The 21,625-nt window shown below is 39.3% G+C and overlaps 1 protein-coding gene across 1 annotated transcript in view; it reads left to right on the top strand.

Moving 5' to 3' along the window:
• LOC127662388 (EMILIN-1-like) overlaps nt 1-21,149 on the top strand; it is a 42,475-nt gene extending 21,326 nt beyond the window's left edge. Inside the window, exons 2-8 of the mRNA XM_052153532.1 lie at nt 5,253-5,375; nt 8,000-8,214; nt 8,691-10,841; nt 11,234-11,359; nt 11,542-11,559; nt 12,144-12,278; nt 14,355-21,149. Of these exons, the coding sequence (XP_052009492.1) occupies nt 5,253-5,375; nt 8,000-8,214; nt 8,691-10,841; nt 11,234-11,359; nt 11,542-11,559; nt 12,144-12,278; nt 14,355-14,677 (3,091 nt within the window). The 3' untranslated portion in view covers nt 14,678-21,149. The remainder of the gene's footprint in view (nt 1-5,252; nt 5,376-7,999; nt 8,215-8,690; nt 10,842-11,233; nt 11,360-11,541; nt 11,560-12,143; nt 12,279-14,354) is intronic.
• The last annotated feature ends 476 nt before the right edge of the window (nt 21,150-21,625 follow it).

The following is a 21,625-nucleotide window of genomic DNA, read 5'->3' as shown; positions in this document are numbered from 1 at the left end:
CATTGTGAGGACCTACAGAGCTGAAATATTCTTTTCAAAATCTTAACTTCTGTTCTGCTGAAGAAAGAAAGTCATACATATCTGGATGCCTGGAGGGTGAACAAATCATGAGAGAATTTTTATTTTTGGGGGAACTATCCTTTAATGCAGGTATTTTCAATACAATGACAGTTCAAGCTTCACAAATGATAAAAAACACAATAACATTACCATAAAAGTAGTCCATAATAATAGTTCTGAATGAATGTTACATTTATATAGCTCTTTTCTGATACTGCACTCAAAGCACTTTACATTTACATCCAGCATCCACCTGGATGATGCAACGGCAGCCATAGTGCACCAGTACGCTCAATAACACCACTGTTGGTGGAGAGGAGAAAGTGGAGTAATATAGCCAATTTATGACAGGGGATTATTAGGAGGCAGTGATTGACAAGGGCCAATGGGAAGAATTTGGCCAGGACACTGGGGTTACACCCCTACACTTTATGAGAAATTGCCCTGGGATAGTTAATGGCCACTGAGAGTCAGAACCTCGGTTTAACATCTTTGGTGTCTTTTTACAGTACAGTGTCACCATTACTGTACTTGGGCATTAGAACCCACACAAACCATAGGGTGAGCACTCCCTTCTGGCCTTACTAACACCTCTTCCAGCAGCAACCTTAGTTTTCCCCAGGAGGTCTCCCATCCAGGTACTGACCAGGCTCAAACTTGCTTAGCTTTAGTGGGTAACAAGGTGAGAGCTGTGAGGTGATATGGCTGCTGGTGAGTTCTGTTTGAGGAAGAGACACAAATTTAAGCCATTGGTCACTGATTTGATTGGTAAATAAATTGATCTTTTGAGCAAGTTTTTTTTTCCAATGAACCAGTTGATCCAGTTCAGAAATCAGGCTGAATGATTCGTTCACAAATCAGACTGATCTGGTTCTCGATCTCATTTTAGGGTAAATATTTGGTCTGTTCCTCACTCAAGGCCAGGGCTGGACTGGGAATAGCAATCGGCCTGGGATTTTACATGGGAACTGGCCCAAAACATTTTGGGGGGAGGGGGGAGTGTTGTTCGTTGTCCTTTTCTGCATATCGTGGCGCAGTTTTGCGGTCTATTTAGCATAATGCAACGGCTCATTTTTGCTTATCATGGCCCGTTTTGCGGCCAACCACCGACACGCTCAGTTCTCCCGATGGCCATTCCGCCCCTGATCGGACCCAAAATCTATCTGCCCACCGGGAAAATGCCCTGTATGCCATATTACCAGTCCAGCCCTGCTCAAGGCTATTATATGGCTTCAAACGACTTGAATTTTAGGTCACACATCATACAGACATCTTATAGAGCTTTATTTTGATTTAGCAGCTTTGAACTAATGAACTGTCGTTGAATGGAAAATACCTGTTTGTTAAAAATGTCTCCTTTTGTGCCCCACTTAAAAATAACTGCATATAGATTTATAACAACATGAGGGTAAGTTAATAATGACAAAACTTTCCTTTTGGGGGGAACTATTCCTTTAAGAAAGGTGATAGCTTTTACTAAACGTAGTTGTGGAATTTTTTAGCTGTAATAGCGATATCAAATAGCACCTGTTCTTTGAAACTTGAGTTGATTTCTTCTAGTAACTCAAAACACTGCGTTTTCTATTGTGATTCATCAGAAACATACTTTCACTTAGCCAACACAGCCTACTTCATGATGTCATAGTGTGATCTAGCACCATCTGTGTTTAGTACGGAAGGCCAAAACATGAAATTGTGCTGGCAATATGTGCAAGCGTACCGTACAGCTGTGGGACACAGGAAATCCACCATAAATCACTGATGACCATGTGGAATCAAAGCTGGAGTCAGGTGGTATTGGTCAAGAGCATCAACATGGAATATGTCTTGGGAAAATTAAGTGGTTTCCATCTCAGGCTAATGGTTTCATAACTTTGTCCAATGGCAAAGGGTCATCAGTTTGTTGCTGATTAGCAATCACAATGACCTTTTAGGATATTGTCAGCTGTGAAACTGCAAGAAAAGTTGGATAATCTTAATAAATATACAGTATATAGGCCAAAGATGAATAGTGTTTTTACATATTAGAATGCAGAATTATGATCATGCATTTTAATGCTTAAATATGCTTTGCATTTATAATGTCAGAAACACAAAGTCTAGGTGTTTTTGTAACTAAATGCTTGTAAAATACTTTCTCCTTCATGGTTCGAAATTAACTTTTTCACTCACCAGCCATTTTGGCTAGTACATTTTTAGGTTACCAGTCATTCAGAAGTTCTACTAGCTAAAGCAAAATCTCAGAAATAAACCATCTAATTAAAGGTTCAAGTATATTTAATATTAAATCTGTATTTCATGGGGGAGAGCAGGGCACAAACTAACACTTTTAGATTTTCTTAAGTTTGTGTAAATACACTTGGGTTTCAAATATTTATCTTTTTCACATTAATTTTACACATCTGGTACAAATATGTGGTTTTGTTTCATGAACACAGAGCATATAATTTTTTCATCATCTAAAGTAGTGAAGTGAAATGTTACAACGTGCCCCATAGGCAGGCCACATTGTAACATGAGTCATGACCATATAAAAAGTATATAAAAATTCCCCTCTAATAATTGGATCAAAACTCATCCCAAGTTTGCCTCTTTTTGAATAAACACTAAAAACCTAGATGAAAATAGAACACTTAGTGATAACTTTCATGCGAAACGTTACTTTTTCTACTATAAACTAAATGTTTACAGTGATGTCACTGTAGAAATTTTTTTTTTCCAAATTTTGCCACAATTTTTTCTCTACACAGTATTGATATGGAAACAAATGAAGTTTCATCTTACCAGTGTTTTTGGAAGCTTTTAAACCATGTGTGGTACAATTAGCCCTACATTAGTTTGTGCCCCGCTCCTCCTATTATTCACAGAAATGAATTTTGCAGTGGACACTCTCCCTTAAATTTCTTCTCTCCTCCTCCACTATGCATGAACAGCCTAGCCTGGTTGACATCCCTGTATCTTTTCCCTTCATCCAAGCCTTTCAAGAAAGGCATTTTGGCAGAATTTCAGTTTGAAGTGTATTTGACCATTTAGCTGAAATCGCCACCATGAGCACTCTCTGAGTACATCCGATGTAAGGCATGCGCTCACAAATTTCACATGCTGCTGAAGCAATTAAATAAAGTAAATCTTTAAGATGTTCTTTATTTGTGCAATTTCTCTCTCTATTCTCTTTCCCTTTTGACTGATTTTTGAGATGTAATGAGCACCCCGTGGGGTACACATGCTGCCGGTTGGGAATCACTGAGATAGATGGCCTGCATCGTTACAGATAGAAATTCGATTTATAACCAAATTGGCTAGTGAGTTGATAGCGTTACCCACCACGGTTGATTTTCACCCGCATTTGGCTGGTGTTAATTTAAAACCCTGGGCACCCTTAATAAGCAAATCTATGGTTTTTAGTAAATAAAATATATATATATATATGTAGGTTTGTTTTTAACTTTGAAACTACATCGTCACATGTTTCACACTTCTACAGCCTTAGAAATGTGGCATAAAATCTACGATGAGTAATGCAGCATGTGTCTTTACTGCTTAAATTATTGGTCCAAATACAGTACTAAATAATAATGTTACTTAATCAGTATTCATACTTAAAGTAATATTTTGGCTTCAATACAAGCTCAATGCACAACATTTGTAGCATAGGCTAATGTTGATTGCAATTTGTTTTGTGGAAAATTTCAAATCCACCTACATCAGCTTTGGTGCAAATGGGTCTTATTAGAGCAGAAAAAATTATCATGATCAGTGAAAAAACATAATGTCTATAAAAATCTAATAAAAATCGCAAAGCAGCCTAAATCTCAAATAATCTTTTGCAGCAGAGTGTTTTAACCCCACTAACGCACTTTTTGGGTTTTTTTGCTATTCAACTCAATTTGAATGAAGTGCCCATTGAAAGCATGTCTTTTCTGGGGTCTTAAAAAATCCCGGAAGTACTGCCGCCAAGCGTTTGTTTGTATACATTGATTTTATCTATAGAGACATTCACCAAAACCACTGTTAGGGGGCAGACTTGGTGAAATCCATACTGAGTTTAATCCTAATGAAAAGAAATGACACCCAGTGTTTGTTTTTTTGTTTTGTTTTTGTATTTTGAGCAGCTGTATGAATAATTGTCTGGTTTAACATGATTTAAATGGATTGGGAGTCTAACTCTCAGTCTTAGTCACAGAGGCTTCATTTGACAGGAAACTGTCTGTAAGCTTATTGTAATGAGACACACACAGTATGAGTCCTGTGTTCACTGAAGGCAATCTTGTATTGCAACAGAAGACAAACCGCATCTGTGTTACACACAGGAGACCGGCACAGTTTGTTTCCCTTACTAGTTGACTAAAACAAAACAGGGCTGAAATCTAAGATGGCACAAATGATGCGAAGTAAGGTGACCAACCCGATCTCACTGTAGCCAGTGTGAAGCCCAACAGATGTTTGATTTCCCAGAGCATGCAGCAGAGAGATTGTGACTGCTTGATTCTAAACCTTGTTGACATTTGTTTGTGAGGGACAGGGGCTTCGGGAATTTAGAGACTATTTATTTGCATCTTTCTGCTTATTTATGAGGCCAGGGGACTTAAGGACTATTCAAAGTGATGGGGAATTACTGTAAATCTAAACACAAATTCAAGTTTAAGGACACATATGGGGGGAGATGTGCTCTAAATTTGCTACTATTTATGGTGGCTCCATTAGTTCACGTTGTTAAAGCTGTACATCTGCAGATCTCAGTAGTGGAATTTGTTATATTTCATCAAATAATCAATGAGTGTAATTGCTAATTCGCTTTAAAAGCCTTTAAATGTTAGTTTGGCCAAAAAGGCTTAAAATAAGTTAGGTTTCATAATCGATGAACCATGATACAGTGTAAATTGTGAAATCTGAGAACAAAATCCAGTTGTCTAGGTTAGCTTCTGTAACTAGTTGCTCCCATGTGATGATTGCACTGCTTAAAACCCATTTCGTATTTCCAGGTTTGGGAAACTATGCAGAGTATAGCAGTAAATGGTAGCGGTAGGCTTACATACTGTATATGCTCATAGTAGTGCTAGTTTAGCATTAGCTTTGTGTAGCATCTGGCAGAACCAGATGTTTTAACAGACTTCTTTATAAAATATTGTTATAAAAACTACAATGTTACATTTGATTAGTAACACTATTGACCATAAGAGTTTATTTTACAGAAACTGGTGTGCATATGTGGTGTCGAAGGCGGTGAGCTGCGTGGTGGAGGATGGGGTAGAGACCTACGTGAAGCCTGATTATCAGCCATGTTCCTGGGGCATTCAGTGCCCCCGTGTTGTAGTGTAAGTATGTCCTTTGATGCATATTGGATATGTTCTCTCAATCTGAAATGCTTAATCTCTAAATGTTGTGTACCATTTGTTGTATGTTATTCAGTTTAAAGGAATAGTTCACCCAAAAGTGAAAATTATTTCATAATTTGCTCACATTCATTTTGTTCAATCCAGTATGACTTTCTTTCTTCAGTAGAATACAGTTAGGCAGTCACTTTTTAGTTTCATTGTAAAGAAAATGCGCAGTGAAAGTGAATTTTGAGTTTGGTGACTAAAGTTGTCATTGTGCCTAACATCTCCTATTTGTGATGAAGAAAAAAGTCACATGGGTTTGTAACAATATGAGGGTGAGAAAATTCTGGTATATTTTGCACCAGTTAGAAAGTCCATCTGTGTTTTGTATCTTTTTTCCAGCTATTTGCCTTAAGTATTTATGCACATATGTATGAACCTGTATCGGTCTTCAAATCAGTCAGAGGATTTTGGTTGAAAGCAAGTATGTTTTTCAAGCCTTTATTTAGTGCAGTCTAAATAAGTGGAACCATTATGTGCTTCATCAACATTAGTCAGGAAACAGATGTTTAAAACTATCACATCATCATAACACTCAAAGACACTAGAATCTATACCACATCTGTATTTTACTGGAAACCTGAGTCATTAAGCAAAACGAAATACTAAAAACGTGCTGTTTACATAGTAAACCTAGTGTCAACAAATGGAGAGAGAAACAGAATGTAGTTTGAGGACACTGGGGTTAGAAAGTTTGTGCAGTTGCGAGGTGGTTTCCAGTTGCTGGCAACACACTCACTCCCAGCTGGAAAAGCTTAATCCAACTCCTTTAGATTCAACACACACAGTGCTATGTGTGGAATGAGGTGACACACCATTCCAAGCTCTACAACCAATGCACCACAGGAATTAGGCTTTAAACCTACTAAAATACCACCACTTATATTTGCACTCACCCTGTGGAGAAGGGTGACCCCTTTATTCCTCTTTTCTTCTCACAGGGGTCATGGAACAAACAGAGCGTAGAGACAAGAATATAGTGGCTTATGAAATGTAACCAATAGACTTGGGAAAAGAGAAATGTTTTAATTGTTTCCTATTCTACCTTTTGATAATCCAGATTGGGGTTCCAGGCTAACTTTAATATTTTACTCCATATATGTTCATTTGAATGACACACTGAACTTGAGACCTTGACTGTTGTGCAGAATTACAACATTAAATAGTTCTCTAGTAAAATTTGAACAAATCCCTTACCCCAAGTTTTAAGCTTGAACGCATATCTCGTCCCACACTGTTTTTTTCAGACATTAGTGATAACTCAAATTGTATTTCTGGTTAAAAGGAGAGGTGTGCTATTACTTTTCCAAGCGATCAGACAATTTTCATCTGGCAAGTGATAAAACAGGTACAAATATCATAGACTTAGGGTCGGAGGGATCTAGGGACAAGAATATTAAAGAGAATTTAAAGGGGTTGGGCTCTTCCAGTAGGTTACCACCTAGACACCCTTGTAACAACCTAGTAACCACCCAGAACACCAAAGCAAATGCATAGGAATGTGGTAACACTTACTGTACATACTGTTTAGCAACACGCTGAGAGCCACCCAAAACACCCTAGCATTGTGGCTGCAGGTTTTGCATGGCAACCACCACTTACATTTTCTCCAGAGAATATGTCAGTCACAACGTGCAGAGAATTAATTTTGAAACATAAACATCTTCCTCCGTTCTTAGGCAAACATCATATTAACCATATGCAATAAAGGCTGAATTTCTCTAGCATATGTCTTTGTAATGTGTATCACTCTAGCAGGGAATTTTGCAACACAGAGTTGTTCCCAAAAATGCCCAAAGGATTAGTTTGTTTAATGTGTGATGGCTGTTTAATGTTCCAGATATTAAACAATATACATAATTGTGAATTCTAAGGTAATGAGTGTACCAGCTGGGACAGTTTTTTTTAATTGTTCAAGTATGTTGCTCAAAGGGGGGCCTGGGAAGGTCAGCAAGTATTGATGCTGACTACCACCCCCGAAGTTGCAAGTTCGAATCCAGGGCGTGCTGAGTGACTCCAGCCAGGTATCCTAAGCAACCAAATTGGCCCATTGCTAGGGAGGGTAGAGTCACATGGGGTAACCTCCTCGTGGTCACAATGAGTGGTTCTCACTCTCAATGGGGCACGTGTTTATTTGTGCATGAATCGTGAAGAATAGCATGAGCCTCCCATGCTATGAGTCTCTGCACTGTCATGCATAATGAGCCACGTGATAAGATGCGCAGATTGAATGTCTCAGAAGCGGAAGCAACTGAGACTTGTCCTCCACCACCCGTATTGAGGTGAGTAACCGCGCCACCACGAGGACCTACTAAGTAGTGGGAATTTGTCATCCCAAATTGGGAGAAATAGAAGATAAAAATAAAAAAAGAATGTTGCTCGAAATTAGGATTCGAGGACAGAATGTTTGAATGTCATTATTATTTGTATTTGTTGTCTTTAGTCCCATGTATATCCCAACTGAAACAAAAAAAATTTTTTTTTAATTATTACAAAATTCTATGAACAGTAGGCAAACTTGTTCTTTATTAGAAAATTCTGGGTTTTCATATGTCTTACAGGTATAGGACCTACATGAGGCCCAGATACAAGGTGGCTTACAAAATGGTAACAGAAATGGAGTGGAAGTGTTGTAATGGATACAGTGGAGAAGACTGCAGTGATGGACCAAACGGGGGATCTGATACACAACTCTCAACAGTCAGACCTTGGCCTAGGCCCTCACAACCAGGACAAACTGGAACTGGTACTGGCCATGGACAGAGCGGAGGGAAAGGTAAGTCTAGCTTTTTTAATGCAAGAATACATTTATTCTGAATGGACCCTAGCTCCTGTTATGCCTGTAAAGCCCAGGTTATCTTCGGATGCCTTTGACTGTGGCTTTTCATTTGACTTGTGTGGTTTTATGAGATGTATGTGAGCTTGATTGCTAACATTGGATTATAGATGTTAGCATGTTAAAAACTAATGTAATTCATACAGTACTGTCTTTAAAAACATCAGACCATATTGATGTTCTTGCTACTTTTAGACTCTGCATTATTTAAACACATTATAACATCTGTAGATAACTGAAGCTTTATGGAACACTTAGAAACCAGGTTAAAAATTGTCATTGGTGCCTAGAAAGCTAGAGCGACTTTTTGATTGGGAGATGAGGCTGGGCTGTATATTCTGGGTCTGTAAATCTACTGCTAATCTCTAATTAGATATTGCTTGTCTAAATTAACATGATATTTGATCTCTGCCCAGGGAGAGGTGACAATCACAAGATGAAACAATTGGAGGACAAAATCCAGAGGCTGACCAAAGACCTAAATGACCTGCAGTCAACGCTGCGTGGCATGAATGAGAGATTCCAGGAGGAAATGCGCAAACCTGGTTTTAATAGTGGCAAAACGCCAGCAGATGCAGCCCAGCCAGAAATGAAAGAGACCATCCATAACATACAGACCAAGCTTGATCAGTTGGACAACCGGACTCAAGCCCATGATGAGACTCTTGTCAGCATTAATAACCACCTAGTGAATGGGAAGGGTGGAAGCAATGATCTAGATGATGGAGGAATTGAAGGAAACAGGTTCACCACCTTGAAAGAGGAAATCCTCCGAGAGCTTGAACGTCGAGTGACGCTGTCCTGTTCCACCTGTCAAAGTGGGGTGGAGGAACTGAGACGCCAACAGCAACAGGATCAGGAAAGGATTTTGGCTTTGGAGAAGCAGATCAATGCCATGGACCAGCGTCACCGCCAGACTCTTGACGGTTTACACCGAGAACTTAGCCGCTCTCAAGGCTGCTGTGACACGGTGACAGACCTCAGAGGAAGACTCAATGATATGGACAGGAAGATAAGCTCCACATCAGAGGCCTATGACAAACTGCAAGATCGTTTGAACAGAGAACTGGGAGGAACTGGAGGTGGTGGAAACTATGGTGGAGGAAAAGGTGGACAAGGAAATGTCCCTAGAGTGACGGAAGACTTCATCAATGATCATCTACAAGACCTGGAAAGGCGGCTCAATAACACTGCCCAAAGGACAGAGGAAAATTGGGCTTATATGGAGACCAACATAAGAGACTCGTTTCAGCAGGAACTCCGAAATCTTCGAAACGAATTCAATAATCGTATTCTTGAGCAGGAATATAGGATCAATGACATGGACCTCGATATAGGACTCGTAAAGGAAACCGCATTCGATCTTGATAAGCGTTTATCTCGGCTAGAGAACATGACATCCTATATAGACAGAAGGTTAAGCGAATGCTCTGGTTGCTCGGGACCAAGTTCTGGATCAAGTCCAGGGGGTGCTAGTCCAAGTCCTGGTGACACAGTAAAGTCTTTGGAGTGGAGAGTCATTGCAAATGAAGATGAGATCAAGATGTTTGATACAAGACTCAAGGATCTCTCAGTGTCCGGTGACTCTCTTGAGAATAGGGTGATCAACCTTAGCCATGACATTCGCAAGATCAAAGCTCTTACTGGAGACAATGGGGAGCATTTCAACAGGATTGTGACCGAAATTGAGAACTGTGATGTTTGCAGCACAGTGGAAGATGACCTGAAGAAACTCAAGAACATCACAAACCATGCCATGGATAGATGGCAAAAGGAAATTAATTACATTAAAGGTAAACTTGACACCAGTCAGACAGGTTGTGTGGACATGTGCTCCAGTTTTCAAGACGAGATGGATCAGCTAAGAGAGGAGGTACAGAAATGCAGTGGTCAATGCAAGATCATGTTGAATCCTCCTACAGGAACTGATTCAGGAACGGGTCACCTGGATGACCCCTCAAAACCGCTTGATGGTCACATTGTCATTAGCAGTAATAGCGGGAACCTCAGGTCAATCCAAGGAGAATTGTCAGAGGTAATCTTAACCTTCAGCTCCATAAATGACACACTAAAAGGTCTGGAACATGTAGTCCAGAAACACAACAGCGTGATTACTGACCTAGGGAACACCAAAGACAAAATCATTACTGAAATTGACAAGATCCAGCAGGAAATGACAGAGCACATAGAGGACAGCAGGATACGTTTTGACAATGTGGATCGGGATGTACGCCGCTTTGGAAACAACTTTGTGGTGGAGATGGGTGATTGCAAGAGGACTGGGCATGGTCTGGAAAAGAGGCTCTCTAAACTTGAAGTAGTTTGTGGCCGGCTTGATTCTGTCTCGGACAGTCTGCAGAAGATCAAAGAAGGTTTAAACAAACACGTATCTGGCCTATGGAACTGTTTCAATGGGCTAAACAACACAGTGACCTCACACAGTGGGTTCATTGAAATTCTCCAGAACACACATCTGGATGATATCCACGACAAGATCAAGAGACTGAATTCCTCAATGTTCCATATCCTCAAGGAGTTCCACAATGCAACTGAGCAACATGTGACAGGTCTGAATTTATAATGTTTTAAGACTAAATCAGAGTTTATTTGTGAACATTTCAAAAGTCATGTAAACATGGATTGCTTTCTTCATTCAGACATTTAAGGCCATGTCCACACTTAAAAGTTTTCAGTTGAAAACGCATTGATTCCACACTGGAACAGTGTGTTCCTCCACCAAAAATGGAGACTTCCGAAAACACTCTCTGGTACTGCATACTTTGGAAAATGATGATGAAAAGTTTTTCAACCAAATGTGTATTAATGTGGACGTGGCCTGACAGTGCAAACGAACATACTGTATACTCTAAATTCCCAGCTGCAACAACCAATGTAGCTCACTCTACTTCAATAGATATGAAGAAAGACAAACTATTCATTATTTCACCTCCTATTATAGGTTTACCTGGATCACCAGGTCCTCAAGGACTCCCTGGTCCACAGGGGCCTCCAGGTAGGGATGGACCAACAGGTAGGGATGGACCACCAGGCTTTCCAGGCTTACTGGGGCCAAGAGGACCTCCTGGTGAGAAATCCTATTATTCTTGTCCATCCCATTCATCTGAAGATTAGTTAAATATTTAATGAAAGTAGCATTTCAGTTGCTTTCTACCTTTAATTTTATTTTAATAAATTACACATTTTACTTTAAATTACATGCACATTACATATTGGAGTCACTCACATTTGTATTTCTTTAATTTTCAGGTCTTAGAGGAGAGCAAGGTATGTAATTAATTTGCTTTCAATTATTTAAAGGGATAGTTCAACCAGAAATGAAAATTCTGGTTTACTCACCCTAATGTTGTTCTTTACTTTCAAGACTTACTTTCTTGTATGGAATGCAAAAGGAGATGTTAGGCAGAATGGTGACACCATTGTGACATTTGTTTAGAACAACATGAGGGAGATTAAATGGGAACCAAATTTTAAATTTTGGGTGAACTATCCCTTTAAGCAGCTGTATCTTATTCAAACACTGTGATTATTTTGATGGTAACAGATGTCACCAATCAAAATAAGGCAAGAGTGGAAATCAGTGAGGTTTGTGTACATTGTCTGTTTGTGTGAGTGTCAGCGTCTTGAGTATTGCTCAATGTGTTGTTTGGTTGAGTTATCATCAGCGCTGGATCATTAGTTGAGCCAAAGGTCAGCAGCTGATCAATAAAGCTGGTTTGTGTGAAGTTTCTATATTGGACTGTGTGTATGTGAGTAAAATAGTTCAAATAAATGTTTGCCGTCAACATGTTTAATGCCAAAATACATTTTGTGGCTGCCATTTTGACATCATTGAAACATTTTCATTTCAGGTCTGGCTGGTGCAGATGCAAACATACCTCGTGTGTCCTTCTCAGCCGCTCTCACGAATTTAATGGTTACACCTGGAACAATAATTTTCGATAAGATTTTTGTAAATGAAGGAGAATATTATAATCCACGAACAGGTAAACTTGGCAGTGGTCATAAACATGAGTGTACATACATTTTCACTTTAACATGAAGCAGTTTTTGTTATAACCTTAGCTGCATCTGAATTCGCATACTCTCAGAGTATTTCATTCATTTAATGAAGAACGTACTTCTTGATTGTTAATAAAATACATCATGCAGGTAATAAGTATGAATACATTCCAGACATACTTCATACGGGAACATGGGCATTGTCCCACAAACCAAATATGACATAGTAACAGCAACCGTGAAAATAATAGTATTTATACTATTAATATACTATACTATTTACACACAAAAAAAATTGTTCAAGAAGTACAATTTAACCATGAAGCTTTCTTGGCATAAATAGCACCAAAAACGTCTAGGTTACGTATGTAACCTCCGTTCCCTGATGGAGGGAATGAGACGTTTTGTTGAAGAAGCGACACTAGGGGTCTCTCTTGAACGCTGAATATACCCCTGATCTATGAAAAAAGGCCAATGAGAATTAAGCAGACAGTATTTGCATACCCCGCCCCAGACATACTGGTATAAAAGAGGGGAAATACATCGAGTTCATTCAGGATTTTTCTGAGGAGCCGGAAATGGTCGTCAACTGATTCTAGCGGCTCAAAGGGGGGTCTCTGTAGATCCGTGAGGACCACTGAGAGATCCCAGGAGGGGAACAGGCTTGGCCGGGAAGGATTTAACCTCCGGGCGCCTCTTAGGAACCTGATGATTAAGTCGTGCTTGCCCAAAGACTTGGGCAACGATAGCAGCAACATACACCTTCAAGGTGGAAGAGGACAGCCTCCCCTCCAGCCTCTCCTGCAGGAATACGAGCACTGACCTAACTGCGCACCTCTGTAGGTCTTCAGCCCGGGAAGAACGGCAATTTGCGAACAAGTGCCACTTCAGGGCGTAAAGTTGCCTGGTAGAGGGGGCTCTGGCTTGGCTGATCGTGTCTACGACGGCAGGTGGTAGACCAGCTAGATTTTCCACGTCCCATCCATGGGCCAGACGTGGAGGTTCCAGAGGTCTGGGTGCGGATGCCAGAGTGTGCCCCGTCCCTAAGAAAGAAGGTCTTTCCTCAGAGGAATTCGCCAGGGAGGGGCTGTCGTGAGGAGTATGAGGTCCGAGAACCAGGCCCGGGTGGGCCAATAGGGAGCCACTAGGGTGACTTGTTCATCGTCCTCTCTGAACTTGCACAGAACCTGTGCAAGAAGGCTCACTGGGGGAAATGCGTACTTGCGCAGCCCCGAGGGCCAGCTGTGTGCCAGTGCGTCTGCACCGAGGGGAGCCTCTGTTCGGGCGTACCAGAGCGGGCAGTGGGAGGTCTCTCGGGAGGCAAACAGGACTACCTGGGCCTTGCCGAATCGTTCCCAAATCAGCTGGACCGACTGGTGGTGAAGCCTCCACTCTCCACCGGGCCAGCGTTTTCGTGACAGCACGTCCGCTACCACATTGACCTCAACGTTGCCATGGTCATGCTCTCGCAGTGAGAACATGAACCTTCCAAAAACGCTGCCTCGGTGTGATCGCAATCCAGACACACGAGACAACGCCTGTGGCCGTCTGAAGCGGAGAGCACTCTACCGCATCAAGGAACTACACAGGGGCGGAAAGGCATCTTTATAAAGCCGCGTCCTGAAAAGGACGTTCAACGCCAGCTGTGTATTGGTCTTTTATAGGAAAATACTCTTTTAGAGAAAATCACTCTTTTAAATAACTCTTTTAGTTTTTGCGCTGTTGAAGCGTCCAGGGGCAAATTGGATGTTGCCTCAGTTCCCGTGGTATTATGTGATAATAGAGTGTTCAATTGATGCATGCTTAAGAATCTCGCCGGGTGTAGGTATTTTTCGCCTACTGTTTTATGAATACTGAGGATTCTGACATACTACTTATTTGACATACTGTTTTTGGCATACCATATATTAGGAAAGTATGCAGGTTCAGACACGAGGCTTGTATTTTCACACATTACATATTAAATACTCATTGGTACTTCATTTTGGCTACTGTTTTGGACAAAAGAGCAATGGTAAAACAAACAGTAAATCTTTCTCTTCTGTATCTAAAATTTGCAGGTATCTTTACTGCTCCACTTGATGGCCGTTATTTCTTTAGTGCCATCCTGACAGGCCACAAAAATGAGAAGATTGAAGCTGTGTTGTCCAAGTCTAACTATGGCATGGCTCGAGTAGACTCAGCTGGTTACCAGCCTGAAGGACTGGAGAACAAACCCATGGCAGAGGCCAAACCAATACCAGGTTCTCTGGCTGTTTTCAACATCATCCTACCCCTTCAAGTGAGAGATACAGTCTGCATAGATCTGGTCATGGGCAAACTGGCCCATTCAGTGGAGCCTTTAACTATCTTCAGTGGTATGCTTCTATATGAAGATGTTTAGGAGCCTTTGATGGGCCAATACCAAAAGAGAACTGACGCTTATCAGACTCAGAGGATCAGCAAAACGACGGGGCTAGAAAGTGACAATCTTAAATGATGTTTTCCGCCTGGGATAGCGATGCAGACGTGAGCATTGCTTTTCCTTCTATACAGTTTTTAAACTTACAGATGTTGTTTAACCTCCTGTGAAATCATCGAGCAGAGAATATAATTTCAAATGGAGGAACTGTTGCCCTTGATATGTAATCCTAACCCAATGCTTTGGAGAAGTGTTGTAACAAATACTACTGTGAGTTTGTGCGACTATTGTTGATGATTTTAGTGTTGAGATATCACCATGTTATATGCATTACAGACATGAGTTATGAATAATCTCTCATGCACCAAAGATGACCATGAGGTCTGTTTGACTTCCCATGTATGCCACTGCACGTTAAAGTATCTCCTGCCAAAGAGCTTGACTCACAGTCAGGGTTATAGTTTAGGCTGATGTGTGTAGAATTTTGGATGCACAGGAATGCAAGTATGATGGAAGTAATCAATATTTTTGCTGTGAATTGTTGGTTTCTGTGCACCTTTCTCGTTTTACAGTTTAAGTTATGTACCAAGGTTACTTTAGTTACCTTAAGAGTTAAGAGGGTGATCTTTAAATGTACAGTATGTACCTTAATGCCAATTATTTCATTTTTTTTACAAGTGCCAAGTTTTCCAGGAATAACATCCTGCTGTACCATGATGCCTGCCAAAGATGCTCTTACTTAACTAAATGTGTGGTTGGAAGTTTTGCACAACACACCAATGCCTCTAATGTAACTTTTATGCTTTAGGTTCTGCAATGATTTCAGGAAGCTTTTAGTATATTATTCAACATGACAATTATTATGTTTTTCATCACGTTTCATGCAAACTCCCCAAGTGACCCCAAAAGCTATGGAGATTACCATGCCAAAATGAAATCTTCAGAAACCCAAGTTTCTTGGGTGCACGGTTTCATACCAAGCTACCAAACCAACAAGAATTGGGGCTATTGGAGACTTGTTAAAGTGTTTACAAAAACATCAGCTCTATCAGGGTGGAGGATAGCTGCAATTTTCTGTATGTTTTACATTCATAATCCCAGCTCAGTGGAGATTTTTTATCAAACAGAGTCTGTCCTTAATGTGGTTCAACAAAGTACCTTTGAAAAATAACAACACTGAGGACTCTGAGGGTGTCCTTCATCAATGTATTCTGTCTGTGTGGTCTCGCTTGAACGTTTACTCTACGACAGCCCAAAGAATTGTAAACTATACAGATTTGCTAGAAAACAAAAATGTCTTTTTTTTTGTCCGAAACAGTGTAATTTTACACCACTTGTTTAAAGGAAAGATTTCTGTCTACCGCTACAAAACTTTTTATCCTTTATATGGTGAAGAATGTTGAAAATTAAGGCTGCTATCTTATGTTTGCTGTTTCATTTACTATTTTTAGTTATAATGAGATTCCCCAGATCATATTATGAAAGCTGCACCAGCAACAATAATTAAAGGATAATATTTAATTTCATGTTAAAGAGACTTTGAAACCAGCTCTAAAACCCTGTCTACACCGGACGCGTCTAAAGCAAATTACTCCAATTATAATCAGTGATACTGTTTACACTGAAAGTGTCTGTTGCACCACGCCAACAATGGACAGATACCCCATTCAAACTGATCTCTCAGTGATATCGGAAACAGTAGGTTGACTTTTTCTGTAACTGAAATCAGTCTGTGCATACCAAAATTCAAAACACTGCTCCCAGTGGCCAAAGCAAAAATTGTTGTTAGGAGTATGGGCACTGGTGAGCTCCTATTTCCGGTTGTAACGTCCATGGAGGGGTTCCAAAGCCAGTTATGAAGCGAATTGTTTTCAGCTGTACAGGTGTATTACAGTGAAGAGAAATGCATATTTTATTAATTGTACCCCTCAACCCAAATCCCAAACTTAAACCTAACATTCAGTGGAGTAAACATTTAATGTTAGAGGGTTAAATGCAACCTCTGAATCGCGCTAGTCCCTGATTACCGAAGCAAACACGATTACTTCCTGGTTTCAATGTGGGATCCATACCCAGGTCTCCCATGCTGCTGACGCAACGTGCTTCTGGTTGCACCACAAGAAGAGGTGTAAATGCTGGAGCCAATGCAAAAATGTCTGATAGGAGATGCCGCTTGTCGATGTGTCGACACAATGTGGCCTATCCTAAGGTACCGGAAAGCTTTGGGATAATGTTGCCACGTTCTCTTGCTGACTTGCTGCAGAGCTTCTCCAGGCACATTAAATGGTAAATGGTCTGCACTTATATAAAGCTTTTTTAACCTTAGCGGTTTTCAACGCGCTTTACACTGTCTCATTCACCCATTCACACACACCAATGATGGCAGAGCTGCCATGCAAGGCACTAGTCTACCATTGGGAGCAACTTGGAGTTCAGTGTCTTGCCCAAGGACACTTTGGCATGTGGAGTCATGTGGGCCAGGAATCGAGCCGCCAACCCAGCGATTAGTGGCCGACCCGCTCAACCACCTGAGCCACAGCCACCACTTTATTATCCCTACATCTTAAACAAAATTATTTTACTTTTCAAATATCAAAATTTTCATTACAACCTATATTATCAGAATAATAATTTGATCAGAAAGTTGAATTTTAGAACTTCTTAGTACTGCTATGTCCCCCTTTTAATTTAACAGCAAGCACCCGAGCTGGCATAGACTATACAAGTTTGTTCAACTTATTTGAAACTGATCCAAAGAGCATCTTGTGTGCTTCAAAGTAAGCAAAAATTCTGACCTTTTGTACAGATTAACATGGTCACAAAATTAATTAAATATGATTATTGATCTAGAAATAGTACAGAATATTATGAACTTTTAACATTTAACAATTGTATCAATTACTGTAACTTTTCTTTGAAATTTAAAATCCTTTTTAGGTTTAAATGAAAGAAATAAATCTCAAATTTTCAATGAGGTCTCAGACTTTTGGACGCAACTGTATGTTTATGTTTGTTAAATATTTTTTATATGTATTTAAATTTTCCCTTAGATAACCTCAAATGGATATTTTCAGTATTATTGTTGCATACAGACAGACAGCGATCATTGCACACTAGGCGTGTTAGTAGAATCTGTGAAGTGCTTGCCAGCTGTGTCTAAATAAGATTGGGTGGAAAAATGTCACATATCCTGTTTGTATTTCATCCTTACACACTTATACTCAGCTCTCTTCCTTCTTCCTTTCTCTACAAACAGTCTCAAATACATATGCTCCCTACTGTTGTTGCAATGCTTGCCAACTTTTCACTTAAAATCAGGGTTAAACATGCCTGAACTTCTCATAACTACCATAATTGATTATGGAAGTGCTATAAAAGTAATGAAATCAACTAATCTCTGTAAATCTGAAAAATGTATTGCATACCTACTCGTTTTCCCTTGAATACAGATTTGTGAACATTTGAACTGATTTGAAAATAACTGTATGTTACATTAACAAATCACATACTTGGCTGAAGTATTTCAAATTAAGTTCACCTGGTTTAATTTGACCCCACATAATCAAATTTATCATTGCCTTTGGTTCTAGTATCTCAGGAATGTAGTCCGGAGGCTAAATTTGAACTTTAAACACACATTAATACTTATACGCCAAAACTGATTATGTTTTTGACAGCATTATGGTTCCATATAACTTCTTTTTGCATGAGGACATGAAAACGTCCTCATCATGTCCACATAACCACCTCGGATGTGTATTCATTTTCAATAAATCACAGACCTGTTGTCAATTATTCCTTCCTTCAATATGTTTTTTTATACAGAATGCTATGATTTCTCTGCATGTTTTCCTATTGTTAAAACGTATTTGGCTATCTGCTATCTCTATTTTAATTTAATTTAGTCATGCTAATACAGAGGTACATCAATAGAACAAAAACATTATTATTTAGAATTATTTTTACCATAGTCTTTTCAATCAGAGTTAGTTTCAGTGTAGATCAGTGTTTGAATTACTTTCCTATTGCCTTGACAATAACTAGTACCTTAAAACAGTCAGTAGATCATAACAGTCACCATGTCTGTAGTACATTTCAGATATGCCCCTCTCATGAACGTGAGAAAATATCACGAACTGTACAACTCCGTCATATCCATGGACAGAGCATTTTTTGCCAGAAATCTGGCAACTAAATGTGAGCGACCTGTAGGCCGCCCCCTGCAGAGAGAGAATAATACAGGCTTGAACTCATTCACATTAATTTATCACTTTTTATGGTGCAGCCAAGGTCAGAATTTAATCCGGACTATGGGGAATAATGCCACTGTATCTGGATAGAACAACAATATAAAGGCCTCTGAAAACCAATCACAGGAGGGCAAAATAGAAATGCAATGAAAGTGAACGTTCTGCCTTACATCTATTTTTATGTTTCACAGAAAAAAATGTTTCAAGTCCTACGGGTTTGAAACAACAGAAATAATTAATTTTGGCACAAACTATTCCTTTAATAAAAAAGTTAATTTCTGACACAGCATACAGCACTTCAACTCACAACTGGGCAATAGCACAATAATATATTTAAGTGTGTTAGCAAAATAGAAACGTTCAAAATTTTAGACTTACTGCTACTAAAATCAAGAAAAGATCCTCACCGTTTGACAGTGATTAGATTACAGATGCCTTAAATAAATCTCCTGCTCCAAGTGTATTTACCAGCTTCTTGGGTGGGAATGCATCTGAATGGATTACAACTCCATCAGGACCCATTGCATCATCTCCCTTTTAGGTAGCCCTAGAAATACAACCAAACTCAAAACCTATCCATGTCACGTGGCATGGCTCAAAAATGAACATAATCTTAAAGGAACTGTTCACCCAGTAGTGTAAATTCTTTCACCGTTTGCTTACCCTAATGTTGTTCCAAACCCGTATAACTTTTGGCTTCCATGGAACATAAAAGGAGATGTTAGGCGCAATGACAACTTCAGTCACTTTTTACTTTCATTGCATTTTGGCAAAAACGAATGGCGACTGAAGCTAACTTTCTGCCTAACATCTCCTTTTGTGATCCATGGAAGAAAGAAAGTCGTACAGGTTTGGGACAACACGAGGGTGAGTAAGTGATAGAATTGTCATTTTTGGGTGAACTATTCCTTTAAGCAAAGATGATGACTGCACATACTCAATCAGAAGTTTTTGTTTGAATAGGAACTTCTTAGAACTCTAGTGACATCTGGTGGACTCTTTAAATGGACATTATTTCTAGATTATGCATCTGGTCCTTCTCCTTCTGAAGCCCTTCAGAGCAGCGAAGGCTGAATCAAGCCCAAAGTGTCTTGCCACATCCTTACTAAAAAAGACCTGAGTAAAGGCAGTCACAAAGAAGCCACAGAAAAACAGATGGTGTATCATTCAAGCATGGCACTAAACCTATAAGACATAGGCTATATAGTCGGGTTCAAAAATCTGAGACCAGACCACTAGTGAAAATGTTTATATTTTACATTATTTTCTATTTTAATTAAGAAGTTTGTTTTGTTATCAGAAAAACAATTTGAATAAAAAACTGAATTGAAAAATGTACATGGATATCTTAGTATTTGTTATGTCCTCCTTTTGCTTTTACAACAGTATGTACTCAAGCTGGCATGGACTCCACAAGTTTGTGCAAAACATTATGATTCACATTATTCCAGTATGATTTTAGATTGTTCCAAACAGCCTCTTCTGTGCTTTGATGGAAGCAAGGAAATCTGACCTTTTGTACAAAGGTGTTAACATGGTCAATGTCACACATTTGATTAGTGACCTTATATATATTTACGTTTATGCATTTGGCAGATGCTTTTATCCAAAGCGACTTACAGTGGCCTTATTACATGGACAATCCCCCCAGAGCAACCTGGAGTTAAGTGCCTTGCTCAAGGACACAATGGTAGTGGCTGTGGGGATCGAACCAGCAACCTTCTGCTTACCAGTTATGTGCTTTAGCCCACTACACCACCACCACTCCAATATATATATAAATAAATAGTATTTTATATCATTATTCTTTTTAATAATAAAGTATAATGATATTGAATTATTATTTTAATATACAAAATATAAATGCTTCTTCCTTTTTATATATCTTTGTTTTAAAGTTTTCAAAATCATAAAACATTGTCTATTTCCAGGTTTAAAAAAAGAAAATCCCAGATTTCTGATGTGGCCTCACACTTTTGAACCATTCTGTATTTTGTGCCTTTACAATTTCCAAAACTATTTTGAAAGCATTTTATTGTATTCTGATTATTAATTTTCCAACCCAAACCTATTTGAGGTCAAAAGATGTATTTGAATATTCAGTAATGCATATTATGCAAATAAGATAATGTGTTCATTGAACTTGAACAGAAGATAACAAAGATGTAACTTGTCAAACATGTAGTAAATCATCACCAAGAGGAAATAGCTGGTAAAGTGGTCCCCTGGTCTTCTCTACTTCCACAGAGATTGTGATTTTCTCCTCCTGTTTGCTGTTATACTCTCTCACCTTCTCAATCATCTTTACTTGTTCTTCAGTTTTACAGCCCTGGCAATGCATTTACAAAAGAGTTTCATAAAACTTGGCTAAGAATTTGATACACTACAAACTTAGTGTGTCACAAATCAGGAGGAACTAAATAAAGTTACAATGTGTTCTCATGTGAACCTGGACAGTTACAAAATCAGAGAAGCAAATGGAAGGTTTTTGGCTGACGATCTCACCTCCCAGTGGATCAACTTGTATTGGCTGAGGTCCACCTTCGAGAAGTCCTCTAGAGAAACATCTGGCAAGTTTCTGTTCAAGCAGAGAGAGAGAAAATGACGAAAGTGCTCTTGTATTTTTAGGTTGCAACAATCAGTGTTCAAAGCACGATCAGTAAAAAAAACAAGTAATGAT

The sequence above is a fragment of the Xyrauchen texanus genome, chromosome 22 (genome assembly GCF_025860055.1).
Source record: "Xyrauchen texanus isolate HMW12.3.18 chromosome 22, RBS_HiC_50CHRs, whole genome shotgun sequence".
Classification (NCBI taxonomy): Eukaryota; Metazoa; Chordata; class Actinopteri; order Cypriniformes; family Catostomidae; genus Xyrauchen; species Xyrauchen texanus.
Note: the sequence above shows the minus strand (reverse complement) of the source record. Positions and strands in the feature narration are given on the sequence as shown.